Source organism: Euleptes europaea, chromosome 21, assembly GCF_029931775.1.
Source record: "Euleptes europaea isolate rEulEur1 chromosome 21, rEulEur1.hap1, whole genome shotgun sequence".
Classification (NCBI taxonomy): Eukaryota; Metazoa; Chordata; class Lepidosauria; order Squamata; family Sphaerodactylidae; genus Euleptes; species Euleptes europaea.
The window spans coordinates 15,847,283-15,867,668 of record NC_079332.1 but is presented as its reverse complement, the minus strand read 5'-3'; the positions used below and the strand labels follow the sequence as shown (position 1 = coordinate 15,867,668).

The following is a 20,386-nucleotide window of genomic DNA, read 5'->3' as shown; positions in this document are numbered from 1 at the left end:
TATTTTAACTGTTTTTTTATTGTTTTAATGATATGTTTTTTTTGGGGGGGGTTGATTTTAATGGTTTTAAAATGTGGTTTTATTATGTACGTTTTAAACCAGTGGTTCCCAAACCTTTCGGGGCACTGCCCCCTCGGTTCCACAAACTCAACTCCAGCGCGCCCCCTTCCCGATCCTATAAAAAGCATTATTCAAAATAGGGGTTTGCGTGACTCACTAAAGAAGATAATAACAATAAAATTTCAAAACAGTAACAATTAATTGCACATCTATTCGAAATCAAATTAAAACTTTTTAGTTGAATTGTATTCAGCAAAACTGATGGGACTGGATCCAGTGGTACCAGCTCTTCAAAGTCAGGGGGGGGAATCTGTTTAAGAGCAGAAAGGCGGCATACACGTAGAATCACAGAGTCAGAAGGGATCTCCAGGGTCATCTAGTCCAACCCCCTGCACAATGCTGTAAATTCACAACTACCTCCCCCCCGCCACACCGCCGTTTTGTGAACGAGTAAAGTATACACTGGAAACCCTCTTTGGTAAGGTGTTTCTTGCTTGGTCACTCGAGAAACCGATTTATTACTTGTCTTCTGTTTTTGCAGAATCTCAGAGTCCGCACGATGGGTGGGACCGAGTTTTTTACTCGCTCCGCTACGAGGTTCAAGGGGGCCTTGGCTCAGAAGTTCATGTTTGTGGATGGCGACAAAGCCGTAACCGGGTCTTACAGGTATGTACGTTCTTCTAGAAACAGCAGAGAACCTGCTGGGTTTCCCAGCACGTTTGATCCAAAGCGTGAGAAATTCTGCAGCAGATACTGGTTCGGGGACCGTGAGAGTTTTAGTTGTGTTCTGAACAGGTCAGGGTGTAGCATGGTAATGTGGAAGGCAATTTATGGGGTTTTTTTATTCTTCTAAAATGATGTCTCGCGTACCGGTCCACCTTCTCCTAAATCACTTTGCCAGCATTGATGGGAGAGGTACTCTCAGAAAAGCTGAAAAGCAGAGGGAGGCTTCCTTACTCTTTGCGAGCCAGGATTCAGATTTTAAATTGGGACGAGGCTTTTTAAAAGATTGCTACTCTTTTCATTTTTCCAGCTTTATGTTTATTTATTTAATCCATTTACTTCATTTATAACCCCTCCCTTTTCTCGCAGTGTGGTGTAGCGGTTAAGAGTACCAGGTTTGATTCCCCACTCCTCCACATGGGCGGCAGACTCTAATCTGGTGAACCAGGTTGGTTTCCCCACTCCTACATATGAAACCAGCTGGTTTACCTTAGGCTAGTCACAATTCTCTCCAAACTCTATCAGCCCCACCTACCTCACAAGGTGTCTGCTGTGGGGAGAGGAAGGGAAGGGGATTATAAGCCAGTCTGAGACTCCTTAAAGGTAGAGCCAGCATGGTGTAGTGGTTAAGAGCAGTGGGATCTGATCTGGAGAACCGGGTTCGATTCCCCACTCCTCCACATGAGTGGCGGAGGCTAATCTGGTGAACTGGATTTGTTTCCCCACTCCTACACTCGAAGCCAGCTGGGTGACCCTTGGCCTAGTCACAGCTCTCTCAGCCCCATCTACCCCACAGGGTGTCTGTTGTGGGGAGGTGATTGTGAGCCGGTTTGATTCTGCCTTAAGTGGTAGAGAAAGCCGGCATGTAAAAACCAACTCTTCTTCTTCCTTCTTCTAGAGAAAATCAGGGTATAAAAACCAACTCCCTCCTTCCTCCCCCAATGGGGACCCAAAGCTGCTTACATTGTTCTCCTCTCTTCCATGTTGGGTACTTTAGTTTACATCAAACCATGAAGGAAGGGGACACGCTTTAAGTCCAAAAATAATTCTCGGTTTGCTCCCACACAGCTTCACCTGGTCTGCTGCGAGAACCGACCGGAACGTCATTTCGGTCCTCTCCGGTCAGGTGGTGGAGGCGTTTGACAAGCAGTTCCAAGAACTGTACCTTCTGTCTCGGGGAGTCAGCCTGAAGTCCATCCCGATGGATGAGGAGCCCGAACCCGAGACCATGATCCTGCCTTCTGTTATTCCCGTGACTCCGGCCAACGCCACAGTGAAGAAAATGGTCAACCCTAAGTACGCCCTGGTGAAGGCCAAGAGCGTCGAGCAGGTGACCAACAGCACTCCCGCAAGCAGTGACCGGAATCCCACCGACCAACGTAGGGCAGAAGCCAAGGGGAAGGCCATTCTGGAAGGACGGGTGTCTGAGCGGCCGAGCGGCCTCGTGGAGATAGCCCCACCTATCCACCCAGGGCTCCTGAACCTGGAAAAAGCCAACATGTTTGACTACCTGCCCACTTGGGTCGAGCCAGACCCAGAACCGGGGAGCGAGATACTGGGTTACATCAACATTATCGACCCCAAGCTGAAAAACGTCCAGCTCTCCCAAATGAACCGCATCAAAGTGTGCGACATCTCCCAAGCCAACGCACAGCACAGGCAGATGCTCAAACAGAAAAAGCAAGGTGCTAAAAGAAATCAGGGCAGCCAGCCTGCCCCTACCTCTCCCTGCCATCTTGATGCCGCTTCTTCCTCCGTCCAAATTCAGGAAGCCCCTAACCCTACGGGACACATCCAAGGGGCCCCTAACCCTACAGGAGACATCCAACAGACCCCTAACCCTACGGGACAAATCCAACAGGCCCCTAACCCTACGGGACACATCAAAGGGGGCCCTAACCCTACGGGAAACCTCCAACAGACCCCTAACCCTACGGGACAAATCCAACAGGCCCCTAACCCTACAGGACACGTCAAAGGGGCCCCTAACCCTACAGGAGACATCCAACAGACCCCTAACCCTACAGGACACTTCCAACAGGCCCCTAACCCTACAGGACACGTCAAAGGGGCCCCTAACCCTACGGGAGACATCCAACAGACCCCTAACCCTACAGGACACTTCCAACAGGCCCCTAACCCTACAGGACACGTCAAAGGGGCCCCTAACCCTACGGGAGACATCCAACAGACCCCTAACCCTACAGGACACTTCCAACAGGCCCCTAACCCTAAAGGTCACAACCAAGAGGCTGCTAACACTACGGGACACAACCAGGAGGTCACTAATGCTATGAGTCACAACCAGGAGGCCGCTAACACTACAGGACACAACCAAGAGGCCCCTAACTCCATAGGACACATCCAGGAGGCCCCTAACCCTAGCCCAACTGAAAGGACTCACAGGAAACCCAAGCCGGGAGATGCCTTTGCCACTTTGGCCTTCAGTGAGCACTTGAAGCAACCCCCATGGACAAAGGTTCATGAGCCAATGGCAGACAACAGCGTCACTCCCCCAGTCCCCAAACCGAGGACCATCCACGTGACGGACTTCATCTCCATGAAAAGCGTACCTGTCGAGGGTGGAGGTGCCGTAGCAGAAGACACCCGGCTGCAGCACCAGGAAACGGACAGCACCGAAACAAAGGATGGAGAAAGTCCGGGAAGGGCCGGAGACGGGGGGAGGCAGGCCGCCGTCTCTCAGAAATCTGCCCTCTGCCCCGTGAATGGGGTGCGAGGGGGCGAGGCGGACGAGGACGAGGAAGAGGACTTCCTAACCTTCAGCGACCAGGGGAGTTTGTCCAGCAGCTCCCCGGCCCACAGCCACCCACACTCCAACGCATCGTCGGTCTCGGACGAGTACTTCGAGGTGAGAGACCGCTTTGGGCCCCTCCGCCGGACCAATTCCGACTGCCTCCCCAACGGAGGAGGAGGGCACAGCCCTTACCTGGGCTTGCAAAGGAAACTGAGCGAGCCACATGTGAGCCGGGGCACCTTCGTGAGCCCCCTGGGCAGCCCTCTGCCATCGTTGAGCGCGGGTTTGGAAGAGGCTGGCAGGAGGCGGAGGCGAAGCGACAGCGTGGAAGAGATTAGGTGTGTTTTGGGAAGGGGCCGTAGCCCGCGTGCTTTACCTGACGGCTACATTACCTGTCCGAGCAATGCCCCACAGGTAGGGTTATCTGTTGTAACCTTCTATGCGTAGTCTGTTTTTTGAATGTGTCTGCAAAAAATGCTGAAATCATTCAAGGAGACCAACTACGATTGTCATATTAGCACTCTGTTTTGTTAACACATCAGAGAACATTAGGACGAATTTTCTAACAGTGAGAATGGTTCCTCGGTGGAACAGGCTTCCTCGGGAGGTGGTGGGCGCTCCTTCCCTGGAGGATTTTAAGCAGAGGCTAGATGGCCATCTGTCAGCCATGCTGATTCTGTGAACTTAGGCAGATCACGAGAGGGAGGGCAGGAAGGTTTGCATCAGTGTTTGGCTCTCGTGCCTTTTTCTTGCATGCCCAGGGTAGTGCCGATCGCCACTTGGGGGTCAGGAAGCAATTTTCCTCCAGGCCAGATTGGCCAGGGATCCTGGAGGGTTTTTCCCCCATCTTCTGGTCATGGAGTAGGGGGTCATTGGGGGTACAGAGGGGGCAGTTAATTTCCTGCATTGTGCAGGGGGTTGGACTAGAGGACGCTGGTGGTCCCTTCCAACGCTATGATTCTATGTATAAGACAGAGGGTGGATCCAGAAGTGATTCGTGCAGCAAAGGCACTTATCACTTGACAGCACTGTAATGTTTGACCCCCAGGAGGATTATTGGCATAAACGTGTCGGGTGACAGGAAGCCTGAGCTTGAATACACCTTGACAAACCACAAAGATAAATAGTGGGTGGGTTCACACACAGGCAGTTATCACTTGAGGCGAATATGTGCCTCACTCAAACCTTGAAAGCACGCTTGACTGTCCCCATGCATTTACATTAAAGGCCAATTCACACATTACAAACCCTTAGATTCTCCATGTGAACTTGCGATTGGATGCACACTAGGATTACCATGCTCGGTATTCAATTCCCAGGTGTCGGTGGGCCCGATTCAGATCAAGACTATGGGGAAGGGACTCACGCCTTCTTCTCCCATGCCATTTTCCCACCCGGAAGGGACCCCAGGGAGTTGCTATGCTGTGGAGGAAATTTATAAGTGGCAGAGCATGGCAATTTCCCCAGTGGAGCAAACGACGGCTACCTACAGCCATTGCTGGTCAGGCTGGAAACTACCTCTCCCTGCACCCTGGGAGTCCCTACAGGGATTGGGCCCAACATGCCTGGAAAGCCCAGAACTCCAAGAACCCATCTGATCCTTGCGGTAGGCCTGAGAGCTTTGTAAGGTGCTATTCAGCCCTAAGAATGTACACCCACTTGGATAACCTGAAGGAAGAAAGCAGCATGCTTTTGGAGGGGGTGGGAGTTATGGAACTGTCTTTATTTAACATAAGAACATAAGAAAAGCCCTGCTGGATCAGACCAGGGCCCGTCAAGTCCAGCTGTCTGGACCAACGGTGGCCAACCAGGTGCCTCTAGGAAGCCCACAAGCAAGATGACTGCAGCAGCATTGTCCTGCCTGTGTTCCCCAGCACCTGAGATGATAGGCCTGCTCCTCTGATCCTGGAGAGAATAGGTATGCATCATGACTAGTATCCTGGAGAGAATAGGTATGCATCATGACTAGTATCCTGGAGAGAATAGGTATGCATCATGACTAGTATCCATTTTGACTAGTAGCCATGGATAGCCCTCTCTTCCATGAACATGGCAACCATCGCCACATCCTGGGGCAGGGAGTTCCACAGTTTCACTATGCATTGTGTGAAGAGCTAGTCCCCTGGATGGCCATTGCTCACCATAGGTGAGTGGCTATTTGCAAGCCTCAGTCCCTGATGCGGTGCAGCCTAGATGCAGTGGAGCCTAGAATGAACTCTGAGCATCTCAGGATAATAACGCCCCCCCTTTAGGAATCCAAAGCCGAGGGCTCACTGCAGGCTGTTGATCCAAGAAGCTGTGATTGTCTGAACTCACCCTCAAGGTAGATTTCACGTACCCACTTTGTAAAAATCCTTCGACTGAGTCACGCTGACTCAGCACGCGTTATAAACTGGGTTGCCAACTTTTCCCCCCTGACGAGACTCCCGTGACCGGTACGTCATAGGGAAAGCCCTTTGCAAGAGCTGTCTTGTCGCTCTTACAAGACCGATCATCCTGAATCAACGCTGGTTGATTCCAGGGTAAGTGACTCAGATTTGTTCACTGTCTCTGGGGTCGCTCAAGTTGCTGTGAGCTCATGGAGAGTTGCAAAATCCACACCCGTGCCCACACCCCGCACCTCCCACAATCTTGCTGCTGTTTTGACTGCTTCTGTATTTCTTTGGGAAGCGGGTATGCCTGCTTCTCCAGAGCTGCTTGGGGAGACTCGCAATGAACTTTTTAGGCTATCAAATACGCGGAGATTGGAGGGGGGAGTCTAATATCACAGGGAGTCTAATATCACAGGGAGTCTAATATCACAGGGAGTCTAATATCACAGGGACCGACCTACCAAACAAAGAAACCCGGCTAGTGGTCGCACAAAAGGTGGCCTTTCTGGTGGTAGCCCCACAATGCCTGGGATGCCCCCTCGCTCCTGATCTTCCGAAAAACAGCTGAAGACGGTTTTATTTAGGACTGTGTTTCGACTAATTTAGTTTTTATTTATTGGAGATTTCAAATTGTGGTCTTTTAAGTGTGTTTTTCTCGTTGCTGTTTTATTGACCTTGTAAGCTGCGGCGAGTCCTGCAAGGTAGAAAGGCAAATGTTTTCAAATAAATAAAATACAAAAATTACAGGAATCCCCAGCACTCTAACATTACTTGAGATTGAATCTGGGTAACATAGCAGTAACCATATAAGCAAACCAGCGATCCAACCAACTTGAAGGATAACATAAAGGAGCTCTGAGCGAGAGGTCCCGTTACCCAGAAGGGGGATGGCAGGGTGTGGACCCCGGAACGGTAGAAGGTGAATAATCCGGAAGACGTTCTGAGCGGTTCTTCTAGCTCACTGGTTCCCAACCAGGGGTCCGTGGACCCCCAGGGGTCCGCGAGAACCAAATTAAGGTCCGCGAAACAAAGTTATAAACCCATAATAAAGTAATATTTTCAATTAAAAGTTCTCTATTAGAAAAAATATATATTCAAATATTATTCTAAGTTTAATGTTTAACTAACAGTTATGATTAAAGTTTATTTTCAAATTGTTGGAATTTTTATTTTGAACCTTGGGGTCCCTGCCCCGAACAAAAAAGTCCTAGTGGTCCCTGGTCAAAAAAAGGTTGGGAACCACTGTTCTAGCTAAATGACAAAGCCCTTCCCCTTGTTGAGTCCGCTGTGTCTCTCACCGGGATTATTACAATTCAATTGCTCGGTCAGAAGACCAGCAGCAAGATGTCCGCCATTACCCAAATCCACTTCACGCCTCTGGCTGCCAAAACCCGACAGGCCTCCTCTTTCCCCCCGAAGTTCCCTGTCCTGTTGCCCAAACACTGCAAAACACCCCTGCCCTGTGGCATCCATGGCCCCAACACCCTCCCTAGATTTATCCCTCCGCCATCGCAAGTCAGAAGAGACATCTTATCGCCGTTGCAACGCTGAGGCGTGGCGCAGCCTGCAAACAGGAGCACGCCCCGCTCGGCTGCGGTTGCCAGACTCCTTTCCAAGTGCATGTGTCGTTACTCAAGAGCAGGCTGGCAACCATGCCCTCACACGGGAAGGATGGCGTCTGTCAACAGGGCCACAGCCCGTTTGTCTGGTTGCGTGTTTCGAGGCCAACTGCTGCTGTTGCGCAACAACGCCGGGCATAGAAACAGGCCTGACGCCGGAAGGACAGTGTCCGATCCGGGTTCCCCGAGGCTTGCCCCAAATCAGCAAGGAACAAAAAAAGACCCTAAGAGCAGAAAGAAAAAAACCAGAAATCTATAAATGCAAACATGACAAGGCCAGCTGTATAATAAAGCGAGATGAGCCAGTGGCAGGGCCATGGCTTTAGCGCATGATGCGCACGCGCACCTGGTATGGCGCGCCCGCACGCGATGCGCCTACGTCACTTCTGGCTTAACTCGGAAGTTACACGGGCGCTGTAGCGATCCCGACCAAAACTCCAAGGTTTCCATAGAGTTTTAGCCGAGGGTGCTAGAGTGCCTGCGTCACTTTCAGGTTTAGGGCCCATCCACCGGGCTGCCCGCCGGGCAGCTGAAGGCCAGCGGGCACTGCGGGCATGCGCGGCGGGCACTGCAGGTGTGGACGCGGCACACGTCCAGGTAAACCTGAAAGTGACACGTGTGCCGCGTCCACGCCTGCAGTGCCCACCGCGCATGCCCGCAGTGCCTGCTGGCCTTCAGCTGCCCGGCGGGCAGCCCGGTGGATGGGCCGTAGTTTACCCGCCACCACCGGGCAATTGGCAACCCTACGTGGGGTGGGGTGGAGGCAGATTTTGGAAGGCAGGAGCCCCCACCAGCTTGGGAAATTCCTGGAGATTTGGACGTGGTGCTGTGAAAGAGGGCTAGTGGTGCTGTGACCTTGGGCTAGTCACAGTTGTCTTTGAGCTCTCTCAGCCTCACCTACCTCACTAGGGGCACTTTCACACAGCCCAAAGAATGCACTTTCAGTCCACTTTCACTGCACCGAAACGATCGTTTGCAAGTGGCTTTTGCCAGTTCACACAGTAAAATCCACTTCCAAAGTGCATTGAAAGTGGATTGAAAGTGGATTATTTGGGCTGTGTGAAATGCTAGGTGTCTGTTGTGGGGAGAGGAAGGGAAGGACATTGTAAGCCGGTTTGATTCTCCTTAAAAGGTAGAAGACGTCGGCAGATAAAAACCGACTCTTCTTCTTCATCCTAGTCCGGTACTCCAACCATTACACCACGCCGTCACACAAAAGATTCCTCGCATACTCTTAGCGCCGGCAAGCACGCTTAGGGCCACAGGCGACAGACTGCGTAACAACCGTGGCGTTGCAGATGAAACGAAACCAATCTGCCTTCAGCCCCGAACAACATCTGCCCGCTTTTTACCGCCTAAGAAGTTAATGATCTTTTCAATTCGCTTTCATGCAGTGGAATTGTGCAAGGCCGGCCTTGCCAAATGCTTTGAAGCTCTGACGCCGCGTCTGCGGAGCCGGCGTGTCTTCCTTTACGGGGCCTGGTTGTTGCCGGAGATCTTGCAAGGAGCTTCCTGGCGTTCCCACGAGGTGCCTGGCCTTTAAAACCACCGCCGACGCGAAACCTACCCAGCGTATTTTCTCCACATGAAGCCAGCTGGGTGACCTTGGCCAATGCTAGACACGCTCTCTCAGCCCCACCTACCTCACAGGGTGTCTGTTGTGGGGAAGGGAAAGGAAGGTGATTGTAAGCTGGTTTGAGTCTCCCTTAAGTGGTAGAGAAAGTCAGCATATTAAAACCAACTCTTCTTCTCCTTCACCAATAAATCAATTTCAGTACACCTAATAAATTTGTTACATGACGGACCCCTCGTACGAAAGGCTTCAGGAAAGCAGCAAGATGTTTTTGGTGGTAGTGGAAAGTAACTTCAAGTAACTTCAAGTCAGCGCCAACTTATGGCTACCCCTTAGGGTTTTCCAGGCAAAAATAGATATCATTGTGGTATGGAGCAGGTTTACGCTACTTCATTTGGCGGCAGTGGGAAGTGCCGTCAAGTTGCAGCCGACGTACAGCGACCCTGTAGGGTTTGGAAGGCCGGAGATGTTAAGAGGTGGTTTCCCATTGCCTGCCTCTATGTAGCAACCCTGGACTGAACCTTGGTGGTCTCCCATCCAAGTACTAAGCACAGTCGGCCTGCTTAGTACTAAGGAAGGTCGGCTTCCGAGATCGGACAAGATCGGATGAGCCTGGGCCATCCAGGTCAAGGCAAGAGACAACCAGAGGTGGTTGGCCATTGCCTGCCTCTGCGTAGCAACCCTGGACTGAACCTTGGTGGTCTCCCATCCAAGTACTAAGCAGGGTCGGCCTGCTTAGTACTAAGGAAGGTCGGCTTCCGAGATCTGCCAAGATAGGATGAGCCTGGGCCATCCAGGTCAAGGCAAGAGTCAACCAGAGGTGGTTGGCCATTGCCTGCCTCTGCGTAGCAACCCTGGACTGAACCTTGGTGGTCTCCCATCCAAGTACTAAGCAGGGTCGGCCTGCTTAGTACTAAGGAAGGTCGGCTTCCGAGATCTGCCAAGATCGGATGAGCCTGGGCCATTCAGGTCAAGGCAAGAGTCAACCAGAGGTGGTTGGCCATTGCCTGCCTCTGCGTAGCAACCCTGGACTTCCTTGGTGGTCTCCCATCCAAGTACCAACTACGGCCAACTCTGCTTAGCTACCGAGATCTCATGAGATCGGGCCAGCCTCAGCCATCCATGTCAGGGCTAAGTTTTTTTAGGGGCTACCCTGCATGACACGCTCAAGGATCTCTGGAATGAAATCACTAAACATGAAAACATTGGGAGCTTTTTAGTTTCCAGGAAAGCCCTAAAGGTTGAGAAAGCAGGGGGCTTTAGGGGCTCCAGCTTCTGCCGTTCGCAGCCGCCAGATCCCTGAAAATCTGCTTCAGAGGCCCTGCCTGAGGACCTCCTCTTTCAGAATAGGGTTGCCAACCTCCAGGGAGTAGCCGGAGATCTCTGCTGTTACAACTGATTTCCAGCCGATAGAGATCAGCTCACCTGGAGTAAATGGGTGCTTTGGCCATTGGACTCGGTGGCATTGAAGTCCCTCCCCTCCCCAAACCCTGCCCTCCTCAGGCTCTGCCCAAAAAACTTCCCGCCAGTGGCAAAGAGGGACCTGGTAACCCTATTTCAGAAGCTGGGCATGCATCAGAAATTGGAATTTTTCTATCGTGGCGTCAAAGGCTTTGGAATTCCTTGCTTTGCTGCCTTTTCCATTTTTTAATATAACCCCCAGCCTTTTCTAATGTTATTATTTCTACTTCTACTGCTAGAGCATGGTAGTGGTTAAGAGCAGTGGACTCTAATCTGGAGAACCGGGTTGGTTTCCCCACCCCTCCACATGAAGCCAGCTGGGTGACCTTGGGCCAGTCACAGTTCTCTCCGAACTCTCTCTGCCCCACCTACCTTACAGGGGAGGGGAAGGGAAGGCAATTGTCCGCCGCTTTGTGACTGGCCCAAGGTAGAGAAGATCGGGTATAAAAACCAACTCTTCTTCTTCTACTTTGCTTATCTTTAATTCTTGCTTGTAACCAGAAGTATTGCCTGGTTTTACGACTATTTACTTTCCTGCTATTTATCACCAGTTGGGACATTGCTATTTTAATCCGGTTTGCCACTTTGAGTGACTGTTGCATTAACGATTTTACCGCTGGGGATTTTTTTGCGCCGCTGTTTTCATTCGGTTGTTTTAGCGAATTGGTTTTATTGTTTGAACTGTCTTTGATGCCGCCTCGGAAATATATATACATTTTTTTAATCGGGAGCCTGGAGTAGAAACATTTCTCAGTAAATAAATAAAATAATGCAATTCTCAGACTGCCTCCAACACTGCAAGGAGATAAGTAACTCACTCCGAAAGGGTTATTCTTCCTGCATTTATGAGCTGTGTGTACTCCATGATCATGCGGCACAAGTGAAATGCTTTTCTGGTTCAAGAAATCAAGTTTCTAGCCCTTACTGACTGCAAAGTTAGGGATGAAGTGCAGGGGTAACATGTAATGAAATGCAAGGGCCACCCAGACAAGACTAATAAGGGTAAAGTATACCTTTTTGCTCCTCCCCGACTACCCAAATAATTGCACAAATAATTGATAAATGATCTTTTTACGCCATACCACGCCATTTAGTTTTTCTCAGAAGAATTTTCATCCCTTAACCAGGCGATGTGCACAGTACGAATGATCCGCACAAATCCTGGCCTTACGAACAGGACCGCAAGCGACTAGTCAGTGAACCCGTGGGCAATTAATGGGATTAGTCAGTCAATTAAGGAGCTTTTAATGAAATTGTTATTTTTGATACACGGCAGGCAGCCGTGACTATCTTGGAAACGGCCTTACTCTCTCCTCACACAGGAGGGAACGCCTCTCCTAAGACGGTGCCTTCCGTGTAAATGCAACCAGAGAATACCCGTTTCTGCAGAACGATTGTCTCATTCGTGAATCAGTGAAAACTCACATAATGAATCGGCAAAGTCTTCCTCCTGAGTAACTCAACATGTGCTCAGACCGCAGACTAAACCCACGTTAGGACGCCTTGGTTGTGAAAGCATTTCCCCTAGCACTACCTGAGCTGCTGCTTAAATCCACCTGCTCTTTAAAACATTTCCAGCATCACAAAACATACCTGCCGAAGAGATACGATGAGGAAGGTCAGGGATGATCATGATGGAGTAGTGGGGGAAGATTACAGGAAAAGCTTTGTTATGTGGCACTCAATTATCCAGAACTCATTATTTAGTATTAGTATTAGTAGTATTAGTATTAATATTATTATTATTATTAATAATAATAATAATAATAAGAAGAAGAAGAAGAAGAAGAAGAAAAAGAAGAAGAAGAGGAGAAGAAGAACAAGAGGAGATGAAGAAGAAGAAGAAGAAGAAGAAGAAGAAGAAGAAGAAGAAGAAGAAGAAGAAGAAGAAGAAGAAGAAGAAGAAGAAGATGATGATGATTTCTACCCTGCTCTCTATCTCGGCCTAAACTGGACTCAGGGCAGCCCACATCCGTTGAAATATACATATCATACATAAAATATACATATTATATTAAAAAATATAAAATATACATATCATTCAATAAAACTCGAAACATACATTTAAAATCTTCAACTACCAATCTGCGCCAGCCACTAGGTCATACCACCCATTTAGTTTTCCTCTGTCGATTTTGTATTTAATTTCTTTTCCGCCCCCAATATGAATTAACATTGCCAGTTAAAAAGGTGCAGTCTGCAATTCTACGCAGGCTTTCTTGAGAACAAAACCCTCTGGGATCACTTAAAAAGGTAAAGGTCCCCTGTGCAAGCACCGGGTCATTCCTGACCCTCGGGGTGACGTCGCATCCCGACGTTTCCTAGGCAGACTTTTGTTTACGGGATGGTTTGCCAGTGCCTTCCCCAGTCATCTTCCCTTTACCCCCAGCAAGCTGGGTCCTCATTTTACCGACCTCGGAAGGATGGAAGGCTGAGTCAACCTGGAGCCGGCAACCTGAAACCAGCTTCCGTCGGGATCGAACTCAGGTCGTGAGCAAAGCTTTTAACTGCAGTATTGCAGCTTAACACTTTGCACCACGGGGCTCCTAATGGATCCCTTACTTCTAAGTAAACAAGTCTGTGACCATCTGTCCTCCTTTTTATGGAATATCTTTGCCCAGAACCCAGAATTCCAACTACCTTATAGAATAAAGATAGATAAATAGAACGAACATAATTATTGGATTAAAAATAATAATCTTAAGTATGTGACTGGCCTGACAAGCCAAAAAGGGGCTGGGGGAGGTGGAACCCCATCGGACAGTGCAGTCCTACGTTGGGTTGCTTGGGTGTAAGCCCATTAACTTCCACGGACTTACACAGGATCAACTCTGCATAGGAATGCATTGTAAGCATCCTTCACCTCCCAGCTATGTCAAAACCAAAGAAATTAGCTTTCCCCCCCCCAAAAAAAACCCAATTTTTTTTGCAATCAGGTCTTTGTCCCAAGGAGCTTACAAGCCCGTTCCTTCAGCCACCCTGCCCTGGATGGCCGGTCCCCCCTTGAGCTGTCAGTAGCCAATTCTGCCAGAGAGGATTAACTGTCCTACCCACCAGCCATGGGGGGGTTGGCCACTGTGGTTTCCTCTGAGTAGGGGGGCACAGCAACAGTTTACTTGCATTATTTATACCCCGCTTTTCTCCTCAATGAGGTCCCTCAAAGTGGCTTATAACAACAACCCTGGGAGGCGGGTTAGGCTGAAACTACGTCCTTGGCCCAAGGTCACCCAGCGAGCTTCCATAGAGCTCGAGTATCCAGAACATTTGATTAACCGGCTTTCCCCTTGACGGCTGGATAAGAAAGCGTTTACTGTATCAGACAAGGGGGCAAGCTAAGACTTTATAATTTTGGGATTCAAGAGGATGAAGCACTTGCAAGAGGGAACGATTGTAGTGGAAGTCCAAGAGGGGGACGACAACTGTAACAGCCACATGGCCTCAAGACAGTTTGTGAATCCCAGATGATATATAGCCTGGGAGGGCGGCCTATAAGTCTCATAAGATGATGATGGTGGATGATGGATGATGATGGATGATGGTGGATGATGGTGGATGATGGATGATGATGGTGGATGATGGATGATGATGGTGGATGATGGTGGATGATGGTGGATGATGGATGGATGATGGATGGATGATGGATGGATGATGGATGGATGATGGATGGATGGATGATGGATGGATGGATGGAGGAGGAGGAGGAGGAGGAGGAGGAGGAGGAGGAGGAGGAGGATTAAAAACAACCTGCCATTGCTTCCAACACATCATCTTCTCGAAAAGAACAGACCGTGGAACAGACTCGAAAAGAATAGACCGTACAGATTTCCCGTATCTTCTTTCCGGGGTTACCTGGATATAGGATCCGGCTGACCATTCCGGGAACGATGATGAGAATCATGGGCAGCATTTTTAAATAGCTGGCGAGGATGGACCCGGCCTTGGCGTGGTTCAGGTCTCTCGCGGACAGGGATCTCTGAACAATGACCTGCCAGGAAAAGGTTGCAGAAATGTCGATTGGGGTTACTTTCGCCCAGAAGCCACACGTGGCCTCAATATTATATGGATGTTACGCCGCTTTTTAAACTTGTTCGCACACTCAAAAGTGACCCGCAAAAAAACCAGCAAGGTTATTTTCCCCTAATGTCCTTATTTTCATTTACTTCATTTATATTGCGCTTTGACTAGCCAAAGCCCTTCTGCAGTGTTCTGTGTGCTGCCAACTAGGGGGTCTCCGAGTTCAAATCCTGCCCTGGGGCCCAACGGCACGCAGGGGTGGCAGAGCGGTGAGCAAAAGCCAGGGCACGCAGAGCAGCGGGTAGGGACACCAAGGGTTGAAAAAGCGGCACGGGGATCTCCTTGGCCCCAGCGCGGAGCGGAGATTGTGTCCCTATTTTGACCCTTTTAGGCCTGCCCAAAAAACCTTTTTAGGATGGCTAGCGCGGTACTTCCTGAGGTTGTAAGAACATCAGATCGACGGTCCACCTAGTCCAGCATCTAGCTTCACACAGAAGCCAACCAGTTGCCCCGAAGGGCCAAAAAAAACCCAGAACAAAACAGGTCGAGCCCTTTCCCTGATGTTACTGCCTAGCGCTAGGATTCAGAGGTTGACTGCCCCTAGAGGTGGAGGTTCTGGGCAGTAATCGTGGCATAAAAACATATTGTGGAATGATTTTTTTTTCTAAGTATATTTCAAAGTTTAGAGGTTGAGGCCTTCCGCTGATGTTTCCTTTTACCACTAGGATCCAGAGGTCGACTGCCCCTAGATGTTTCTTTTTAGCACTAGGATTCAGAGGTTGACTGCCCCTAGAGGTGGAGGTTCTGTGCAGTCATCGTGGCATAATATACTACGGAATGGTTTTTTCCTAAGCATATTTCAAAGTATAGAGGTTGAGGCCTTCCCTTGATATTTCCTTCTAGAACTAGGATTCAGAGGTTGATTGCTCCTAGATGTGGAGGTTCTGTGCCATCATCGTGGCATAAAAACCTATTGGGGAACGATGGTTTTCTATTTCAAAGTGTAGTGGTTTAGGCCTTCTCTTGATGCTTCCGTTTAGCACTAAGATTCAGAGGTTGACTGCTCCTAGATGTGGAGGTTCTGTGCCATCATCGCGGCATAAAAACCTATTGTGGAACGATGGTTTTCTATTTCAAAGTGTAGTGGTCTAGGCCTTCTCTTGATGCTTCCGTTTAGCACTAAGATTCAGAGGTTGACTGCCCCCACATGTGGAGGTTCTATTTAGTCATAGTGGCCTAAGAACATACTGTGGAATGATGGTTTTCTAAGTATATTTCAAAGTATAGAGGTTGAGGCCTACCCCTGACGCTTCCTTTTAGCAGTAGGATTCAGAGGTTGACTGCCCCTAGATGTGGAGGTTCTGTGCAGCCACCATGACATGAGAACACAATGTAGAATGATGTTTTTTCCAAGTATATTCCAAACCAAAACAAGCAACTATGGAGGTTGAGGCCTTCCCGGATGTTTCCTTCTAGCACTGAGACTCAGAGGTTGACTGCCCCCACATGTGGAGGTTCTATTTAGTCATGGTGGCATAAGAACATGCCGTGGAATGATGTTTTCCCAAGTATATTTCAAACCAAACCTCTTTCAGCCAGGCTATGGCAACCTCTAGCATAGCATACAACAGGGAGAAAGTCACCCGTCAGCAATATGTACTCGCGGAGGGCGTGGAGCTGGCAAAGAGCTCCTTGGCATGCCCCTCTTCTTTTCATCTGGGAAACCGCGGAGGGCGTGCCTCCCTCTGCCTCTTAGGTGGCCTTGGGCAAAGCAGCTCTCCTCCCAACCTCCACCCACTCTCTCCTCCGCCTCCCCGCAAAAAAACAAATCCTCTGCAGATTCGGGAACAACAAACGGCCTCCCTTCCAGATGTGCGGCCGAGATAATGAGCGAGAAGCCTTTGCAACACTCCGAAAGTGCTACCTGGGTGCAAAGCTCCCAAGCATGGGGGTGCAAACTCCAGCCCTCTTCTCCGACCCCATAGCCCCGTGTTGGCGAACCTATGGCACGCGTGCCAAGTCTGGCACGCCGAGCCCTCTCTGTGGGGGCGGCGGGGGCTTTGAAGGGAGCGCAGAGCCGTTCAAAGCCCCCCCCCCTTCCCTGGACTCCCCACCACCATCACCCCTTGCCGAGCTGGGAGGAAACCTCAGTATTCAGGTTAAATTGCCGTGTTGGCACTTTGCAATAAATAAGTGGATTTTGGGTTGCAGTTTGGGCACTTGGTCTCTAAAAGGTTTGCCATCACTGCCATAGCCAGTAATTCAGGTTGCCAGCTCCAGGTTGGGAAACACCTGGAGATTTAGCGGGCGGACCCAGAGAAGGGCAGGGTTTGAGGAGGAGAGGGACTTCAACAAGTTATAATGCCGCAGAGTCCACCTTCCAAAGTGGCCATTTTCTCCAGAAGAACTGCTCTCTATCTAGGGTTGCCAGCTCTGGGTTGGGAAACACCTGGAGATTTGGGGGGCAGAACCTGAGCAGGGCGGGGTTCGGAGAGGGACTTCAATGCCATAGAGTCCAATTACCAAAGGGGCCATTTTTCCCAGGTGGACTGATCTCTGTCGGCTGGAGATGAGATGTAACAGTGGGAGATCTCCAGCCACCCCCTGGAGCTTGGCGACCCTATCTGACGTTTGCAAGGCCCCCCGCAAGCCATGAAAACGAGGAACGACCCGACGCCAGCGTCATCTTCAAATCAGCACCAGGTCATAATTAAAGGCAATCCTCTCGCGCCTTACTCACAGGGCTGTTGCGCGCCGTTGTCCCCATTTCACGGCTAAGGAAAACCGAGGGCAACAATTCTCCGGGACGTCGGATGTCCCGTCCCTCCTACCGAACAAGTTCAGGAGATGCCGAGCGTGAACACTCATGACGTTCCCGTCAACCAGGGACTCAAAGGAAGGGTGATTCACGTTTGTTTCGGGCGTGAACAGACAATGCCAGCCAGGCTCGGGGCCTTTCCGTAGCAGAGGAGCTTAGCCCAAGTGATTCATGACATAGGAGCAAAAGATCCCAGCTTCACATATACACTGATGGGATCCGGGCTGGCAGCGGCAGACCAAGAAAGGGAGCTCGGGGTGGTAGGGGACCGCTCGATGAAGACGTCAACCCGGTGTGCGGCTGCTGTGAAAAAGGCAACTTCCATGCTGGCCATAATTAGACGAGGAACAGAGAATAAAAGTGCTGCTATCCTACTGCCCTTGTACAAATCTGTGGTGAGACCCCACCTAGTATACTTAGTTCTGGTCACCACACCTCAAAAAAGGATATTGCAGAGCTTGAGAAGGTGCAGAAAAGAGCAACCAAAAGGATCAGGGGACCAGAGCAATTGCCCTATGAGGAGGGGCTGAAACGCTTAGGGCTGTTTGGCTTGGAAAGAAGGCGGTTAAGGGGAGACATGATGGAGGTCTATAAAATTATGCACGGTGTGGAGAGAGTGGGCAGGGGGAAGCTTTTCTCCCTCTCTCGTAATACCAGAACGCGGGGTCATCAGCTGAAGCTGGCGAGTGAGAGATTCAAAACAGATAAAAGGAAGTATTTCTTCACATAATGCAGAGTTGAATTGTGGAACTCCCTGCCCCAGGATGGGGTGATGGCTGCCAACCTATAATGCAGAGTTGAATTGTGGAACTCCCTGCCCCAGGATGTGGTGATGGCTGCCAACCTGGAAGGCTTTAAGGGAAGTGGATGTGTTCATGGAGGAGAGGGCTATCCATGGCTACCAGTCAAAATGGATACTGGTCATGATGCATACCGATTCTCTCCAGGATCAGAGGAGCATGCCCATTATATTGGGTGCTGTGGAGCACAGGCAGGAAAATGCTGCTGCAGTTGTGTTTGTGGGCTTCCTGGAGGCACCTGGTTGGCCACTGTGTGGACAGACTGCTGGACTTGATGGACCTTGGTCTGATCCAGCAGGGGTTTTCTTACATTCTTATATTCTTATGCGTTGTTTGTGGGCTTCCTAGAGGCATCTGGTTGGCCACTACTGTGTGAACAGATTGCTGGACTTGATGGGCCTGGGTCTGATCCAGCAGAGCTTTCCTTATGTTCTTATCCCACCCTGACACATGCAACATGGGAGAAATATTGGCCTCTTGGCAACCACGGGCAGATGCCGGCATTTGGGAGATGCCAGGACAGATGCGGTCGAGGCGGAAGGGTCCCCAAGTATAGCCAAGTGGGACGCAGTGCCCATGGGACCGAGCACTAATGTCACTATTGGGAAGGGGTCCACGCGAGCACCTCTGGAAGCGCATGGAACGCGTCCGGTCATCAGTAGAACTGATGCTCAGGACTGACAACTGATTTTGACTTGACTTCTCCTGGGTTGCCAGTGTGGTATAGTGGTTAGAGTGTCGGACTAGGAACTGGGAGACCCAGGGTTGGATCACCGTTCTGCCACCGAAGATTGCTGGGTGACTTTGGGACCCTCCAAAGTCCCCCCCCCCCTCAGCCTAGCCTACCTGACAGCGAGTGAAACAGCCACGCGTAAAAGACCTGGGACCTCAGTGCGATGCTCTAATTGCAAATCACATTCAAACTCAATACTTTTATTGGCATCATCATAACAAATTCTACTTAAAATATACCAATCAAAAGACCACGGTATCTAGAATATCAGCAATTTTGCATCGTCGAATAAAGCACACTGGTGGGAAGGCCCATTTAGTGCGATGTTCCTAATGAAGCTTCAAGGAACGCTCGAATGGCTACACCACGCTGGCTGTCAGGGTAGTTGTGAATTTCCTGCACTGTGAAGGGGGTTGGACTAGATGACCCTGGTGGTCCCTTCCGACTCTATGATTCTAGGGTAAAGTCAGTACAGCTGTTCCACCGGGGTGGCGGTGGGGGGGGGGAGAAAAAGCTTTTCTAGCAAATGCTAAGCCTTTCCTAGTCTCCTGTTGGGGATCCTGTTTGCCGATCAGGCGTGGCGCCCGAATAGTTCTGAATTGCTGTCTAAATATTTGCCGTTTGGCTCGGCTGTTCCGACACGCAGAAAGTCTCTGCGGCTCGAAGGCTCCCGCATTGCAGGAGACAAGGCCTACGAGGTCCGGCCCGTGTTGAGTAATTAACGTTTATATAATTGATGATGATGTTTATTGCGATACAACTACTTAACATTTATACAGCACTATATTGGGTTCGAGGCCACCCACATACATATCCAGATTTATATCTGCATATAAATTACATATTACAATACCATTTATATTACATCATGTTGGATCTTTCGCTCTATATTGGATATATCTATATCAAATAAATCTGCATGGGAAGAACTTTCTGACAGAGCGGTTCCTCAGTGGAACAGGCTTCCTCGGGAGGTGGTGGGCTCTCCTTCTTTGGAGGTTTTTAAGCAGAGGCTAGATGGCCATCTGTCAGCAATGCTGATTCTGTGACCTTAGGCAGATCATGAGAGAGAGGGCCAGAAGGGTTGCATCAGTGTTTGGCTCTCATGGCCCTTTCTTGCATGCCCAGGGTAATGCCGATGGCTACTCTGGGGTCAGGAAGCAAATTTCCTCCAGGCCAGATTGGCCAGGAATCCTGGAGGGTGTGTGTTTGTTTTTTGCCATCTTCTAGGCATGGAGTAAGGGTTACAGGGGGTGTGGGGGGAAGTAGTTGTGAACACAGGAACCTGCCTTCTACTGAATCAGATCCTTGGTTCATCAAAGTCAGTATTGTCTACTCAGACCGGCAGCGGCTCTCCAAGATCTCAGGCAGGGGTCTTTCACATCACCTACCTGCCTAGTCCCTTTAACTGGAGATACCGGGGATTGAACCTGGGATCTTCTGCATGCCAAGCAGATG

At 50.0% G+C, this 20,386-nt stretch overlaps 2 protein-coding genes across 2 annotated transcripts in view; one reads left to right on the top strand and one right to left on the bottom strand.

Annotated features, from left to right (window-relative positions):
* The window catches only part of SLC5A10 (solute carrier family 5 member 10), a 128,179-nt gene that overhangs the window by 67,092 nt on the left and 40,701 nt on the right, over positions 1-20,386 (bottom strand). The window contains exon 9 of the mRNA XM_056866319.1: positions 14,413-14,548. Within this exon, the coding sequence (XP_056722297.1) occupies positions 14,413-14,548 (136 nt within the window). The remainder of the gene's footprint in view (positions 1-14,412; positions 14,549-20,386) is intronic.
* FAM83G (family with sequence similarity 83 member G) overlaps positions 1-20,386 on the top strand; it is a 57,613-nt gene that overhangs the window by 35,628 nt on the left and 1,599 nt on the right. Inside the window, exons 3-5 of the mRNA XM_056866318.1 lie at positions 602-726; positions 1,852-2,644; positions 2,705-3,952. Of these exons, the coding sequence (XP_056722296.1) occupies positions 602-726; positions 1,852-2,644; positions 2,705-3,952 (2,166 nt within the window). The remainder of the gene's footprint in view (positions 1-601; positions 727-1,851; positions 2,645-2,704; positions 3,953-20,386) is intronic.